Source organism: Ascaphus truei, chromosome 4 (assembly GCF_040206685.1).
Source record: "Ascaphus truei isolate aAscTru1 chromosome 4, aAscTru1.hap1, whole genome shotgun sequence".
Taxonomy (NCBI): domain Eukaryota; kingdom Metazoa; phylum Chordata; class Amphibia; order Anura; family Ascaphidae; genus Ascaphus; species Ascaphus truei.
The window spans coordinates 352,642,287-352,660,878 of record NC_134486.1 but is presented as its reverse complement, the minus strand read 5'-3'; the positions used below and the strand labels follow the sequence as shown (position 1 = coordinate 352,660,878).

Below are 18,592 nucleotides of genomic sequence, written 5' to 3'. Positions count from 1 at the left end.
GGCAGGTACCCAACGTGCACCTATATCTACAGGGGGTAGCACTACCTCACATTTAGGTGGGATTGCTGGGACAGGACACCAGGGGTTATTGGTGCCACGGCACTCTCAGTACTTTGGGGGAACCACCATGTGTTGTGTCACTGTTATATTGTGGGTACCGTTTATTGTGTTATCTGTGTTTTAGAGTGTGTACAGTAAAGCTTAGTTATATACATACGTATGGTGTATTACTCATTTCTGTATATTGGTTCCTGTGAGGGTTTATCCTGCCAACACTAGGATCCCTCATAATAATAATAATAGTTCTTGTATAGCGCTGCTAGTTTTACATAGCGCTTTACAGAGACATTTTGCAGACACAATCCTTGCCCCATGGAGCTTACAATCTATGTTTTTGGTGCCTGAGGCACAGAGAGATAAAGTTACTTGCCCAAAGTCACAAGGAGCCAACACCAGGAATTGAACTAGGTTCCCCTGCTTCAAACTCAGGGCCAGTCAGTGTCTTTACTCCTTCTCGTAGGTGGAGGTGCTGCATGCAAGGAGAAAGAGCTCACTCCAGGCTCCTAGAGACAGAGGCTTAGGCCTTCTGTGAGCAGACAGGTACAGCAGCATGCGTAGTTGACCGTGTAGTTCCATTAGGCATAGGGAAAGGGGGCTACACTATATGAACTATAATACTGATCCCTACTAGGGGATGCACTTTTAACCATTACTACTGTTGTACCTTAAACGTGGTACAGGGCTTTCTATACAATATTAGCCTAGACCTTTTGTTCAATTAGTCACGGACACACTATATCAATATATACAGATCTGTGTCTACCCAGACATCTGCAATAGAGGTAACTGACCGAGTCCCGTTGAAGGTTTGTACAGAAGTGATAGGGTGTTATAAACATCTAGCATATACCCCCTATGTATAGGAAGCTTAACAACCCAGATTCAATCAGCGCAAGAACACAACTAATTGAGAATTATCTGTCTAAGGAAATTTTCACTTACCTCTTTCATTGGATCAGGATCGTTATGCCAGATAACTTGCTCTTTAGGCACAGCTGCACAATTTAGCAGACGACAACCAGGAATCAGCTGACAAAAGTTCCTCTTCTGCAAAGGGAAATCTACCCACAGAAACTTTTCCCGGCACTCAGTAAATAGACCACACACTTTGCTGGCAAGATTTAAATCTCGGTGTGAGGGTTACGATTTATATCAAGTGCCTAAGCAAGTTTGAATATAACATCCAAGAAAGACCATCACTCTGCACCTAGATTCATGCCTCAGGTCACTGCAGATTACTCAGATTTTTAGAACAATTAAACTAATGACAAGCAGGATTCAATGGATAAAATGCCTTCTGTAGCATAGGGAAATCTGCCCACAGAAGCTTTTTTCCTGCACTGAGTGAATAGACATCATACTTTGGTGAGAGGATTCACACCTCTGTGTGAGTGCTACGATTACAACCAAGTACATGAGCATAACTGAATATAACATTTAAGAAAGATAATTATTCAGTGCTTTGATTGATGGTTCAGGTCACTGCAGATCACACAGATATTTAGCTAGCGATCTACTGTGGTTCCTAAAAGCCATGTGAGCTCTCTAGGAACTGCCATATACTGTACATTCACTCATTCCCCCCTGCATGTATGCAACTAGACACAAGATCTGATACAATTCTGCTACTTTTTAGCAGTTTTCCTGCGGTTAAACGGGTACATGTGTTACCATACCTACTGTAGTTTTACCTTGAGTATGTATTGGGACATCCAATCATAAATTGTATTGGAGTGTTTAAAATGATATTGTCAATGACACCTGTATGCCTATTTTAAAACTATATCAATAAAATGTGTATATTAATTAATTCACCATACAAGCCTTTAAGAGCATTGCATAGGGTTTCCTTTTCACAAGTACCCCTGAGCACTTTCTGCTGATAAATAAGTTTCCAAACCACTCATACTCCACAACTGTGGTGCACCTACCTACGGGATTTCTTTCCTCTCAGTACCTCCGAGTAATTTTTTGTTGTTGCATAACATACCTCACAGGTAGCACACAGTAATTTCCTAGGGATAGAGCGAGGTACCTCTCTATCTGTAATGTAATGTATTGCCTATGTATATACTGGCCATTTAAATATACTGTAGGCAAGATATAGCTAACGCCAGCCTGTGGTAGGTTAAAAAAAAAGGGTGGTACTTTTTTGCATTAAACAGGTACTGATAAATATCAGGACTTGATGACTGGCATCAAAAGTAGTACATTTGTGGTAAATACTCAGCCCCAGTAGTTTTTCTTTTTTGCGGTACCAAGTTGATGGCTTACACCTTAAAAATAATGTATTTGGGACTATAATACCACATTTTTTTGGCTGAGGAATGTTTATAACTCTAGGCCACAGTGTATTGCAACTTCCAGCACAGATGCATGATGGCATCAGGTCACATGTCACTTTATAACTGCTATTTTGCTAAATTTTAATGGTAATGTGACAAAAGATATTGCACTTGTGATTTTTGAGTATTTCAGAGCAATGTGAACTTTCCCAAAAATTGTAGGATAATGCAACACTTAAGAGCAAATTGGAATACAGTTTGCAGACATTCATATACCTGTATTTCTAACTTTGGATGCATGTGTCATATTTGTATATATTACAATTTTAATAAATCATAAATACCATTGGAACAATAGTGCATTTGAGGTAAGTACAATATGGTGTGGTGTTTAACAAGGTTTTGATAAAGTAGAGTTAGATTATCACTTTTAGTATATAGATTTCATGATTGGCATTTGATATATCTGGCCAAACATTTGTACCCTGTTTATACTCTTGTGGAACTCAACTACATTTATTTCCTTGCCTATCTACAGTATGTTTTCAGTATTTATTCTGTACAGTAGCATTAGAAATAATGGAACTGACTAGGGGGGCTCATAAAATAACTCAAATAGTAGGAAACTCGGTGAAACAGTAAGCAGCAAAAGCACTATAAAAGTGAATGGGATTGCACATTCATTAGATAACTTGTAACCAAGTCAGGCTAGTAGGCTACATATAAAAAAAATGCAGTTGCAGATCACTACTTTATTACACTTAAACCACACAAACTATTGCCTGACCTAGAAATTGAGAATGATTAGAGTATGCCTGATTTTCTCATATCCTTCTATAGTGAGCAACAGTAACGTCTACAACAGTACAACAGTATAGTATTTTTATTGTGATGCTCCAAAAGATACCTGAACAATATGGTGGTTGGGAACTCCATTGATTTCCTTGACAGGTTAATTCTTCATGTCCCTCTAAGCGATAGCCATAGTGACAAGAATAAATCACTACTGCCTCTAAACAAAACGCAAAGTCCCCATTTTCTATCTTCCTCGGGAGACCACAGGGTTTAGCTAGAATAAAAAAAAGGTTACTGGTCATCATTTTATGTTAAATCTTATTTTGTCCTAATCTGTTTGTGTTTTAAAATACACAACATACCTCACTGAAAGCCAACTGTTATCCTTAAAAAACGTTCTTATTAGTTACTGTATATCATGCTGCAAAAAAGCCTGCAAATAATTAGCTGTTTGTAATATTTCATTTGAGTTTAAGTTTTAGTTGGCCAAAGTATGATAAACGTGCCCATCAAGCCAAGTTAACACTAAATCAGTCAAATCCAAAAGTCTAAATACATTTTTTACATGTTCTTCAAGCCGAATTTCCTCTGCTTCATTTTATCATTTCCATTACGGAAGACTCTCTGACTTACAAACTTAAATGTATTTTATATAGTACCTTGCGATTAGCAGATACCTGGGAATGGGTGAATCTGAGGTAAATTAATTACTAGCAGCAGTTAAAGATGTGAAAACTTTAATGTAGCATGAACTACTGTAAATAATAAGAATGGTTTAAAATGATGAAATGTTGGGTTTTAGTTACATAGTAGATGAGGTTGAATAAAGGCATACATTCATCAAGTTCAACCTACAGTATGCTAAATTTAGACAACAGATACCCGACGAGTATACCAACTAACCCTCTTTCTACAGCCCCGACCCAATGCAATGTTAACTACCACCCTCCAGGCACGCCTGGGTGTGTGGTATTCATCCTTCCCACCTCAGTACCGGGGTCTTGTCTGGTTTGTGGGCAGCACGAGCGTTACACTGGTGAGATCTCCTTTCCTCCTACCTTAAGGTATATAGTTATCATATCCCATCTTAGATGCCACTTTTCTAATGTAAACAAATCTAAATTACCTAGCCTTGCCTCATAAATCTGATTATCCACCCCCTTTATTAATTTAGTGGCTCTTCTCTGCACTTTCTCTAATTCCATGTATTTTTATGGAGTGGTGCCCAAAACTGTACTCCATATTCAAAGTGTGGTCTTACTAATGCTTTATAGAGAGGCATAATGATGTTTACTTCCCTTCCATCCATTCCCTGTTTAATGCAAGATACTGTAAGTTCTTGTTTGCCTTTGCAGCTACTGCATGACTTTGGGCACTATTGCTAAGCCTGCTGTCTACAAGTACTCCTAAATCCTTCTCCATCAAGGATTCTTCTAATTTATCCCCATTTAATTGATAAATTGCCTGTTTATTCTTGTTTCCCAAATGCATTACCTTACATTTATTTGTATTAAACCTCATCTACCATTTACCTGCCCAATAATTTCTGGAGATAAATTATATCCTGCTTGGATTCTACTACCTTACATAATTTAGTGTCATCAGCAAAGAGAGAGACTTTGCTCTCTATGCTCAAGGTCATTAATAAATAAGTTAAAAAGCAGTGGTTCCAGTACTCATGCTTGAGGTACTCACAAGTTTAGGCCAACCTGAAAATGCAAAATTTTTGACAACTCTCTGTTGTCTATCCGTCAATCAGTTTTCAAAGCAGGTGCAAATATTTTTACTGAGTTCAATTTCCTTTATTTTGTACCCTAACCTCGTGTGGAACTGTATCAAAGGCATTTGCAAAATATAAGTAGACCACATCAACTGCATTACCCTGGTCTAAATTCCTACTTACCTACAGTACTCAAAGAAATTAATAAGGATAGTTTGGCATGACCTATCCTTCATAAATCCATGCTGACTATTACTAATAATTTTGTTTTCCATTAGGTATTCTTAAATATTATCCCATACTAAACCTTCAAGTAGCTTCCTCACTATTGATGTCAGGCTTACAGGTCTGTAATTCCCCGATTGTGACCTAGCTCCCTTTTTAAATATAGGCACTACAACTGCTTTATGCCAATCTAGTGGTACGGAGCGTGTGGAAATGAAATCTTTGAATATTAAATGTAATGGCTTGGCTATTACTGAACTTGGCTCCTTAGAATACATCCAAGAGTTCTTATCAGGGCCAGGTGCCTTGTTTACTTTAATTTTTTCAAGCTGCCTATAAACGTGTTCCTCAATTAACCAATTGTTTGTTTTATAGAGCATGTGGCTTCGTCCTGCGGCACTATTATTGTAAGTGATTTTAACCTGGTAAATACAGAGGCAAATAATTTTTAATACCTCTGCTTTTTCCTTCTATCCAATTATTTGCCTGCCCATCTCACACTGAACGGGTCCTACATTTTCTTTTCAATTTTTTTTATTTATTGAGGTACTTAAAGACCTTTAAAAGTTGATCTTACTTTCTATTGCAAATGTGTTTCATTTTCAACTCTTGCTACTGTAATTTGATTGCCGTTTTGCAACTTTTGTTACATTCTTTATAATTCTGATATGATGCCCCTGTCCCTACTAACTTTAAGAATCTATGAGTTAGGAATCTAGTAAGTTAGGAATCGGATGTGTGTTGATCTTATGTGTTGTGTGTTTTTTTGCTTTTACAAAAACCTCAACATTACTCAAGTCAATTACAATTAAATTGCATATACTGTTTGTGCTGTGTGAGCTTACCATAACACATGCAAATGGATACTTTTTTTTTTTAAATTACATTTTTGGCGAAAATGAGATGACATTTAGAAAAAAAAACAATACATATATTATAACTTCTGTTTAAAACCAAATGAGTAATGCTCTGTAATCAATACATATTTAATATGCCATGCCTAATATCCGTAAAATGTAATAAATATTTACTGGATTTTGGAAGTGCTACTTTTCTACATGAGGTTAGTACCAGTTTAGAGATGAACATTTAAATGATACTGGGGCCGAGAATCAGATTCCAGCACCCACAAGAATTGCCACTATTAAGTCTTTACTACAGACAGTTCCCTTTCTGATTTCTCTATCTCATATCATTCCTCACATGTCTCTCCTACCTGCTTTCATTGCTACTCTCGAGATCTTTGCTCCAGAGCCCTCAATGTTCTAGCATCTAAACTCTGTTCTCTCTCTTCTTTGTCTTAATCTGGCAATCTTGTCATACAGTATGTTACAACACTATCCTCTCCTCCTCACTAGAGTTTTATGCCCTCTCTTTGTTCTGTCACACTCTTCCATCTAACCCACAAACTTGGCTATATTCACAAATATGCTTTGGGGCCTAACCAAAAACAAAACAAAAAAACAAGTAGGGGGATTGCTGCTTTAATTTGAGGATAAAAAAGTGACTCCTATAAAATCATAAATGTTCCTACATTACTGTATTTGGTTAATCACAATTTTATTGGGAAAAATTAGATTATATTTAAAATTTGGTCCCAAAAAATGTTTTTTTTTTTTTTTTTTTAAACTAAATGAGATATTGTGGCTATAATTTGATTATCGATGCTAGTACAAATGTTAACTATATATAGTATATACTGTAGAAATGTGATAATGTAAGATTACAGTACCGTCATCTACATATTCTTTCCAAGCTTGGAGATTTATGCCAGGTAAAAGGTCACACGATACATAGTCATTTGGGTAAGTTCCCATCAAAAAGGCATCAAGAGGCACGTGAGTGAGGCCTGTATTATCACAAATCACACGTGAAAGAGAATGTTTATCGAGTTCAGCTCTCTGAATCTTTGTAAAAACCTTCTTATTTTCATACCAAAACCTAAAATGTTAAAAAAAGAACATAATTAGGACAATGAAAAACATTGTAGCCACTTTAGTTGTTGGCTACTAGTTTGAATGCAGTTCCAAAATATAAAGAAAGTCTTTAATCAGTGGTTATACAAATACATTCTTTATCCTAGATATTGCCTTATACTTCAGGTACAAAGATCTAGACAAAAAAATATGGTTCTAAAACCAGAAATATACTGCGACTAGAAAAAATGAATCATATTGCATTGTTCCCATTTTGTCTCTTGATAAATGTTTCACAGTTTTTTGGCTCCAAGTTTGCTCCAGTTTTCAGGTTTGACACCTTGATGAAGAGACATTCCTGTGTAAGGCCATGATTATACCTAAAACTGCAGAGCGCACGACGCTGCGCGCCGCAAAAACAAATACAATTTCTCCTATGAGCGCGCACTAAGAGCGCACGACCACGTGGCAAGTGAGGTGGCTAAGCCCGTGAATCTCAAGCAGATCCAAGAATGTGATTTTCTGGGGCAACAGCCGAGTCACGTGAGCGGTTCAGCCAATGAGGACGAACCGCTCACGTGACATCATGGCCACGACTCCCTGTCTCCTTCTGATGTCTCCTGCCTGCAGTGCAGGTTTCGGGCGGTGCATCGCCCTGAGGGACCGCGCACGCCCGGCCGCCGCTGGTATGATCGAAGCCTAAGGCTATGCTTAGAGTGCCGGCGACGGTCTGGCTGCGGCAGCGATCTTGACCAAGCAGCAATGTGTTTGTTTTGACACGATGTTGCGGCGCTGTCGCCGGCACAATATGCGCAGTTTAAGATTACCAAATTGCCAGAGAAGTACCACTTTTACGTAGCTGTGTACCTCAAGCCTAGGGATTTTTGCAAATAATTATAAATCAATTGACCAGATATAATAGTTACTGTATTGGCAGCCAGTTAAGGCACTGGCATACAGTTAACTGTGTTTGTATTATATTTTAACTGCTGAACTGAATACTGTATGTGTATTTATAGTTTATAATAAAACTAAGGTTTTAAGTGTTTTAATAGAATTTGCTTTTCCCATAAATCTGCATGATTCATACTACACTGTATATGATTAAAAGTTCGGGGTGAGTACATGCATATTTTACAGAGACTTGAAGGGAGCAAAACATTAATAGTGGAAGTGTTGAAATGATGTTATATATAATCAAATTCAGCATGATTAGTAGCTGTACATTCCAAATACAACTGGATGTATTTTAATTACCATAGTATTTTCATAAAGACATTCACATCAGCATTGAAATCATTTTTCTTAATTTAAATGCTTTTCTATTTCTATCACACATTTAGGTTGGTATAGTAGCTAGACATGGGCGAATCGTCCCAAACTCGTTTCCCGGATTTTCCCTGATGTAACCCCCAAAATCCGTTTCGCTGTGTAAAATCCGCAAACGGATTTGGGCGCTTTCAATCCATGTGGATCAAAAAACGCCATTGGACAGAACCCGTGGACGGATATGTAGAATCCAGTGCGTGGATTCAGTAATCCGCAGGTGGATTCTTAACAATCCTCCAACGGAATCCGTAGATTGCATTCTACAATGAATGCAATGCATACATTGCCTCAATTATCCAATAGTGAGGTTCTGTGTCCCTGTATCTGGTTTCTACACAAACAAGGTGTTAATGTTGATCAACCTGCAGAATCTGCAAACAATTATGAAAACAAGCATAAAACAATGATAAAACAATTGCACACCCCTTACCAATTTAACCCCCCCCCCACTCCAATTATTGTTTAAAATGTGTATGTATTCTTTTTTTTCCCCATCAGCTTGAGTCACGGATTACTCCAGCCCACACTCCTCCATTGTTGTAAAAGTTCGTTAATTTTGTGGTTTACTGTCTTGAATTCTGCAGTTGTGCATTTTAGAGCAAGTTCAATTAGAATAGCTCTCCTCATTGTTTAGAATACCCTTCTTAACATGGGGTCCATCAAAGTACACGTCTGGCCCACTCATTAACGATTAATCTGCACGTGATGCTGGAAGATTAATTGGGCAAATCATTGTGGCCGTCCCCTGCAGCATGTAAATAAAGAAATGGGTAAGCGCAGATCTCAGGATCTCCCCATAATATCCAAAATGCTGTCAATCCTGCTGCTTGAGTTTCTCCCATGATCAATGGGGCATACTAGAGAACAACAAGCACACAAAAAAAGTGCATAGAAAGTCAAAATTAATACAAAAATGAAAACACTCTATGTAAATAATGAACAAGTTAAAAACTTACAATCATGAAAAATTGGTGGTACAACATCATGGTGGAAAGTCACTCCCAAATCTAGGACTAGATGGTAAGACTGGAATCCCAAATCTAAGGCGGTAAGATGGTCATGACCTAAGATGTGGGGCCCAAACAGTGTCCTAGCTACCACTTGGCAGTTGCTAATCACAGCATCCTCGTGGACACGGGAGAACGTCCAGAGTCTGTCGTCATAGCATCTGACGTAATAACCTCTGTGCGTTTAACGTCAAATATGCTTCATCAGGAGTTGGATCTATGGATCTAGTGGCTGCCGTATGCATATATATATATATATATATATATATATATATATAGATAGATATATAAACTAAAGCCCCTCCTATCCTATTGAGATCCAATGGGAACAATTTATCTTCCAAGTACAACACACACAATCAACACACCAAATACACTGTACATGAGATACAAACACATGAGAAAAACAAAATACATATTGAAACAAAAAAAAACAAAAAACCCAAAATTAATACAACGGCACCTCAAATATACATAATAATGCATAAATAAATCAAATACAATTAAATATGGGCAAACATTATTTAAAAAAAAAAGGGCATCAAGAAAAACTTAACATGACAAAAACAGAGCTCCTCATACTTCCTCCCAAACCTGACCTTACTACTGTACCTCTTTCTACATTACTGTTGGAAGTACCATCATTCACCCAGTAGCCCAAGCACGCTGACTAGGGGTCACACTCGACTCCTCTCTCACATTCTCCTCTCACATTCAAAACGTCTCTAAAACCTTTTGCTTTTTCCTCTGCAATATTAAAAAGATACGCCCTTTCCTCTGTTGCTCGACTGCTAAAACTCGGACTCAGGCCCTCATTCTCTCCCGTCTCGACTACTGTAAACTACTGCTGTCCGGCCTTCTTGCCTCTTACCTGTCTCCGTACAATCTATCCTCAATGCTGCTGCCAGAATCAATCTACTCTTTCCTAAATCTGTCTCAGCGTCTTCCTTGCTGAAATCGCTCTCATGGCTTCCTATCAAATCCCGTATCACACATGCAATTCTCCTCCTCACTTTTAAAGCTTTACACTCTTCTGCCCCTCCTTACATCTCAGCCCTAATTTCTCGCTATGCACCATCTCAACTCTTGCGTTCTGTTCAAGGATGTCTTCTCTCTACCCCCTTTGTTTCTAAAGCCCTCTCCCACCTTAAACCTTTCTCACTGACTGCCCCACATCTCTGGAATGCCCTTCTCCTCAATACCCAGCTAGCACCATCTCTATCTACCTTTAAGACCCACCTTAAGACACACTTGCTTAAAGAAGCATATGATTAGCACCGTAGATATTACCTGACACATGATACATAAAGCTTGGTCCCCTGCAGAAGCACTTACCAAAAGGCCCTCCTACTGTCCCTGTACTTTCTTCCTACATACCAATTAGATTGTAAGCTCCTCGGAGCAGGGACTTCTCTTCCTTAATGTTACGTCTATGTCTGAAGCACTTATTCCCATGACCTGTTATTTATATTATTTGTTATTGATATGATTACCGTGTGTATTACTACTGTGAAGCGCTATGTACATTTATGGTGCTATACAAATAAAGACATACAATACAATCATGTAGAAATTCCAGCTTTAGCTTTGCCTAATTGCCTAATGCCAGGTTTGATTATTTTCATGAATCTATAGCTGTGTCTCTGTGCTTAGAAGCCCAAAAGATGGGTTTGGGGGGAGGCGGGGGTGAATGTTGGACAAAGTTGGCGGTTTCTGTTTATTCTATCAGAGCGTGTGGAGTGCTGCGTGACAAGTTTCTGATGGTTTTTTTTGTTTTGTTTTAAGAGGAAAAAGCCTAAGGGCCTCATGCAGTAAACGCCGAAAAAATTTATCGGCAGGGTTTTGAACTCGCCACGTTTTTGCCGAGTTGCTCTCACGGTATGCAGAAAGGCCTGAATACCTTTGAGAGCAACATTTGCAAAAATGGCGAGTTGCAGGCGCTGAGATGACCTGCCCTCCGAGAAGGGCTCACCCGGCGAGATCTGTCTGCTGCAGCGAGATCCGCCTCTCTCATCGATAATCTTGCCAGAAATAAAAATATTTTAACATTTAAATTGTATTAATAGTGTAGATGAGCAGGGGGTGTCAGGAGCAGTACTGCGTTGGTTTCAGGTCCAGGGAACCCCTGCTTCCTGAGACACAGGCCCCATTATGGTGTGTAGGCCACCTAGTTCTTGGGCCAATTAGTTGTTCTTACCCCCTGTGCTAAAATTTGCCAGCAAGCCTGTGATTCTTCCCTCAAACAAGTACTGTCTCTCCACTTAAAGAAATGGTCTAAGCAGCTTAGCCCTTTAGCTTAATGTGCAATTCTCTTCTACGTATGCCCTGATCTAGAGGCTGGAGAGCATGATTTTAACTGACTTGTTTTATGGTTGATCATTGTATTTTGTTTCAAATAGTATTTATATCAAAGTTAATACAGTATACAATGCTTAAAAGTGAAGTTATTTATTTTGTTGCTTTTGTTTAATAAAGTTCAATGTTACCGTATTAATAAAAATCAGTGCGATGTTTCCTTTTATCGATCTTTATGTCAGTAAGAGAGAGTGCTTCAGGGACAAATTAATGAACACAACCTCCTCCTCCCCACCAAAAAGAAATCACTGTATGATGAAAGGAATGATTTGTTTTAAAGATTACCTAATCACATCAACATAGAAAATAATAATAATAATGTCAGTAAAGAGAACATTTTAAAAAGAACCCTAACTCCTCACCAATGCCAACTCTTGTACTACTGTTTTTTCTGCCTTTTTCTAAATTTGTGTTCATGTTACGTCATACAAGCACTGAAAATTCTTGTATTTGTTTGCAGCCCCTGACAACACAAAGCGCATGCATAGAAAACGTGCTTCCTCCTCCACTGCTTTGTCTCAGTGCACATGCACATCCTCCAGCTCTATGGACAAGTGACGTCACATGATATATGGACCATGACCACCAGTAACAATACTAACACACACTACAGTTCACCCACAGTGCCACCTTATGACTGAAAGTGATCATGTGATTCAATGATATGCCAGCACACAATTTCACATACATGAGGTGCATTCCCACGTTTATAGTTGCAATCAATGTTGGGTACATGTGGACACTGAAGGTTGTTTACTGTTATTAGGGGAAAATGTATCACCATACAAGCCAACATTTCAGATGTAGATAAAGTAATTTTGAAGTCATTTGCTTGACGGAAAGTTGTCACTACAGTATTTAATATGAATGGTGTATATTAATAGAAAGTATTTTTTTCAGGGGTAGGAAGTGTTTGTGCAACAGAGTAAAATTAAGAAATGTTAGATGAAGTGTTATACTTACCAGTCTCCGTCTCTCAATGCTTTCATTTGCTTTCCAATTAAACATGCAAATAAAGGTCCAGTTCTAGCCCCTGGAAGAAGGTCTTCTGCTAAACCACCAAGCCAAACATCAATATTGTCTGGATGACCATACAAATCCATAATTTTCCTTATTATATTCTGATCAGATATTGCTCTTTTCATATCTGTCTGAGTCGTCAACCTTGATAAACCACAAAATTCTCTCCAGTCATTGTAACCTGTTGTTGCATGATAAACGTTAACATTAGTTATCACCTCAGAAATACGTTCTTCAAAGACTTTTCTTAGATAATGGTGAGTAGACCATGAAAAGACATCCCCATTGATGGTTATCTCCCGATGGAAGAACAAGTCAAACAGACAGTCAAGTCCTGCCTCTACCATCTCCCACCCAATAAAGAGAACTACACCTCCCACAAACCTCTGTGTGACCATGAGCAGTAGAGGCATAGGGCAATAGTGCAGATCAGGGCACTATTGCATGAATTACTTCAAAGAGAGTTTCTGTGCATACAGTAGAGGCAACGCTTATTCTAACAAAAACCAGTGGCAATTCCCCAAAAGACCCAGGTACATTCTGAATACATGCCTTAAACTTTCCTTAAACTAGCCCCAGCATTTCTGCATTGATTAATGGCCTATCAGATTAACAGCGGGGGTCCCTGGCAGTCCCATTCAAACTGAATTGGACTGCCAGGGATCCCTGCTGTGTTAATCCTATGGGTCGTTAGTCAATGCAGAAATGCCTTAAACGTGCCTCAAACTAGCCCAGAACATACCCAGCACATACCCAGAATGTAACCCGGCTAGTTTACGGCAAATGTTAAAATAAGCGTTGCCTCTACTGTAAGTGCCCTGACCGGAACTACAGCAGTTTAATTAATTAACACTCCATGTACTCAAGAAAAGTGTTTTGACCTGGAAATAACAGGTAGAAATGAAAGGAACTAAGCTCTGCACATAGGCAAAACTTTCAATATTTCAAAGTTCCTTCTTAAAAAGTGAAGGATCCAGAACTAATTTAGCCTATCCATGAATGATAACACTTCAGAAAGAATCAAACTAGGGGTGATTTATGGTCTAGATTTACCAATGCTCAATATTGCTGCATTAAACATGTGCTTTATAAAAAATTGGGATCAAACCAATATTTTTTTCAATTCCATCATATATTGTTAGAGATACATATTCATAAGTGGGTTGTGATATTCAGTGTAATTGGCATGCATACAGTAGGATTAAGTATAGCCCATGGAAACATTTGATTTTCTATCCTGCATCCAGAGACTGAGGACTGCAAATCCCCCTGATACACAGAATTGCATCACAGCATTAAGCCAGGATTGCTTTAAGAATATCCCCTTGCCATAAGTTACAGCGATACAGTATATCCTTGAATTGTGGTTTAGATAGTTAGAGATTTGGGTGACATAACCACTGAATATTGTTTATAGTGGGTTTCCAAGCCCCTGTGATTACAATTATGTTCTATGGATTATTTAATAAGACCAGGAAAACTGCATATCAGTTGGGGGAATCCAAGCGAGAGAGACTATTCTTATTTAGATTCCCAAGTGCTGTATATATCCCCCAAACACATCTTCAAATAAAATGTGGAGAGACAAGTGTACAAGCAAATGGGCACCCGGGTTATTTGGGAAATATAATAATAGGAGTAATTTTCATATTCTATTAACATATTTTCTATTAACATATTTCCCAGGTGTGTCCAACTTTGGTGCACAGGTGTTTTTCCATGTTTTGGTTGGAGGTGTGTGTGTGTGTATATATATATATATATATATATATATATATATATATATATATATATATATACATATATATATATCACTTGGGGCTATAACTAAGAATAGTTTTCTTTTTTCTTTCTTATGCTCTCGTGAATCAATTATTAACAAAAAAACACAAATAATTCATAAACTGAATTTTAACACATTCTCCCATCTCTGATTCTAAGACTTTGCTATTACTGTACATTCTGCTCCAAGAACAATCGTATTGTTGTGGCCACTGGGTTTTGTCTATAACAATATTTTCAATCACATTTAACTGCAGCTCAGTTATTTTTTCTTCTACATACACCAGTGATTTAGTTAATACACATTGTATTTCATTCCAATTGCGTTTGAGTGTTATATTCTTGACACTTGATCCTGAATAATAAACCTTTTTCTTTTAATTGTACTTTTGTGGTTTAGAAAGGTCTCAATGGTATACCTGTTTGTTCCAGTATTATTATTATTATTATCGGGTATTTTCTCCTATAGCACCATTTAGTACCCCTGTCAGAGAAGGAATAGTGGGGAATATGTGGAAAGGCTAGTAAAACATCACAATCATATGTTAGGCTATGACTGAATTCCAGGCCTGCTACTTTATAGGAGGGGAGAAGAGAAGCTGCAGGTACAGTGTTACGCAGATATTTTTGGGAGGTGATGTACTGTATAATGGAAGATATAAAAGGTCACCTTAAAAAATAATTTCCTTTGCAAATTTTTAATTGAATACATTTTAGAGTTGTGTAATTTCTTAGTGAATGTGTGAATGAATCAACTTGAATCACAAATGTACACAAAAGAATGAGGTGAGAGAACCATTACTGATTATTATCCTTCATTCACTTCAATGGCTGATAACAATCAATAATGGCTATATCACTTTAATAATTAGACACAAAAGATTTCTCTGGCCCTATAAATAATTTTGCATTGTTGGCCCACATTTTAAAGATGCAGTTCAAGCAAAATCCTGCGTGTGTGTCTGTGTGTGTTTTAAAATAAATCAGTTCTGTACTATGAGAAAATACTTTGTAGCATTTAAAAAAAAAATGTTTCTAATGTAGGAAGCATTTTTGTTTCTATAGAAATCATTTACAAAGTCACATCCCCTTCTGATTGGCTCTGGCTTTTCAGCCCTGCCCTCTCGGTAGCAGTGCACAAATTGTATCTAGAAACTTCATGGTCACATGATCTTCCACACAGAACTTTGCATTGTGGGTAATGTTGTCCAGCAATAACTGAATTAAATAAACCTGTGCAAAGAGATCGATCATGGATCAATCTGCAACTTAGCTAATCACTTGTCAGTGTGCAAATTGTATTGATGCACATATTGAATGGATTTTTTTTAAACGGCAGCTTGAGCTGCAGCTTTAAATCAGTCCTTATCAGTTGCCTGATAGACATGAGAATAGGAATATCCTTGAACACTCACACATCTCTATATATAAAAAAGCAGAACTCCATATATATCTGTGATCCCTTCTCAAGGTCAAGCCTGCAGCGGTCCCCAGGGCCACAAACAGAAATCATGGGGCCCAGGACAAATGATAGTAGCAGCTCTTCCCTGCCGCCCCCCGAACCCATAGCCCTCCTACCACAAAAATTTTTTTTAGTGCGCATCTTTTACTTAACTGTTTTCTTATTATTATAATACGGAAACAATATTACAATGCAATCTGTTTATTTTTATATTTTCAACAAGACAGGTAACTGCCTGCCTGGGTGGGTGGGTGACTGACTGCCTTGGTGGGTGACTGACTGTCTGGGTGGGTGACTGCTTGCCCTTTAACTGACTGCCTGGGTGGGTGGGTGACTGACTGACTGGCTGGCTGGGTGACTGAATGACTGCCTGGGTGGGTGGGTGACTGACTGACTGCCTAGGTGGGTGACTGACTGACTGACTGCCTGGGTGGGTAACTGACTGACTGCCTTGGTGGGTGACTGACTGCCTGTGTGGGTGGGTGACTGACTGACTGCCTTGGTGGGTGGGTGTGTAACACACATTCCCAGCTAGCTCAAACTCATACACCCACCACATCATGAATATATATTTATGTCAAAAAAGAGTGCTACTGGGCGTGGCAAATGTATACAACAAAAGACAGGGGTGCCCAATGCTACATCCAATTGACAAAACATTTATTTTAATAAGTACAAAGTTCAAATACTTCAATAATAATAATTACTTGGTTATTTAGTTAAACCCTTTGGCCAAAGCGTTGTAAGCCTGCATACCAAACGTCAAGGTATAACCAAAAATGTAGGTCCTACACTACACTGTGAACCCTTCCTTTTACCTCTGTATGAGGGGAAAGAATCATAATAGGTCCTGTTCTTGCAGCAAAGTGAAAAGACCTCCCAAGTTAAAAAGGTGAGGAGGAGTGAGCTCTGGGGGGAGGTGCCACCTACCTCCATTACAACTGTTACCAGTCAGAAATTGATTAACACACATTCCTAGCTAGCTCAAACTTCTACACCCACCACATCATGAATATATATTTATGTCAAAAAAGAGTTCTACTGGGCGTGGCAAATGTTTACAACAAAAGACAGGGGTGCCCAATGCTACATCCAATTGACAAAACATATATGGTAATGAGTATAACGTTTAAATACTTGAATAACCATTACTGCGCTTATAGTGCCGGCTACAGCTACGACTACGGATGACGTCTCCCGTCTCCATACTGTAGCACAAGCGAAAGTTGTAATTTGAGTTTGGGAGACGTCTCATGCTACAAGGGGAATGATGGAAGGTATAGGGATGGGGACAAGAGCAAGGGGGAAGGCTGGTATGGAGAGGAGTTGTAATTTCTGTTTGTATGCTGAATTTACTTTACTTTTACTTTAAATTACGGGAGAATTTACTATTTTAAAGTTGTTCATATAGTATGTTTCACTTGAGAGGCACACAAACACACACAATCAGGGCCGCCAACAGAAATCATGCGGCCAAGGACAAATGAAAGGAGCAGGGCCCCCCACCCAAACCCCTCCAACCCATAGCGCACCTACCACGGAAAAACGAATTTTATCGCACTACTTTTACTTAACCCCCAAATACATATAAAAATACACCCTCACCCCCCCCAATACATAGAAAAATACACCCCCACCCCTGATGAAGTCACTAAACGTGACGAAACGCGTAGGGACGTGGTGACGTCATCACATATGGTCGTGTGAGAGGAGTTCCTGAGTCTCCAGCAGATCCAGACAGCTGATCCTCCTATTGCCGGTACTTTACTACTGACGGAGGAAAACAAGTGAAACACTAAAGGAAGCCGTGGGGCGACACCAGCTCATATCAGGAGCTGTATGCGGCCAATCTGATGATCAGGTGCACAGTATCTATATTGGACTCCTCCACCCATATTGATGACTCCACTAGAGATTTCTCTCCCATGTGTGTGTTTTTTTTTAGAATCTTGTAAGTGCATTTCCTTGGGACTGGTTGTTTTAATAAATGTACCCCATTTTTATACAGTTACATGCTATGGAGCCTGCGCTTCTTTTTGTTTTTTATCTGTATGTTCATTAGTGGGAGGCTATACCACTTTATTGAAGACGCAAAGTGCTCCTGGGATTCGTTTATTTGGAACTTTATTTTCTCTGCTAAATTCAACAAGTGGAACCATTTTGAACTTATCCTTTTTGGACTTTATGATACACATTTCTATTTTTACACATGTTGGTTTATATATATATATATATATTAATATCACAGTTTATTATTATATTTACTAATTATATACAAATTTATATTATTTATTATCACTTATCACTTAACTGTTTAGTGCTACACTTTGTGTGTGATATATATATATATATTTATATATATATATATTTTATATATATATATATAAATAATACATATATATAATACATATACATACACACAAAATGTATCTTAGATATAGGAGAAGAGACCAATGAACCACAGCTTTAATAAACTGATCTTTGTTTTTTCTAAAGCACTTTTCTTGAACTGTTTTGCTGAAGCAAAAACTAGAAACAAAAGATAAGTGAGAAATGGTGTAGGGAAACCCCTCACTCAGCTAAGCTGAAACCATAATAAAATTAGACTGATGGTGGATAAATTACAATGTAAGCCA

General features: G+C 38.3%; 1 protein-coding gene across 1 annotated transcript in view; it reads right to left on the bottom strand.

Moving 5' to 3' along the window:
* Positions 1-18,592, bottom strand: part of TPO (thyroid peroxidase) — a 103,049-nt gene that overhangs the window by 27,389 nt on the left and 57,068 nt on the right. Inside the window, exons 10-12 of the mRNA XM_075595052.1 lie at positions 12,656-12,893; positions 6,818-7,026; positions 3,253-3,414 (exon numbers count right to left, since the gene is read on the bottom strand). Coding sequence (XP_075451167.1) covers positions 3,253-3,414; positions 6,818-7,026; positions 12,656-12,893 — 609 coding nt within the window. The remainder of the gene's footprint in view (positions 1-3,252; positions 3,415-6,817; positions 7,027-12,655; positions 12,894-18,592) is intronic.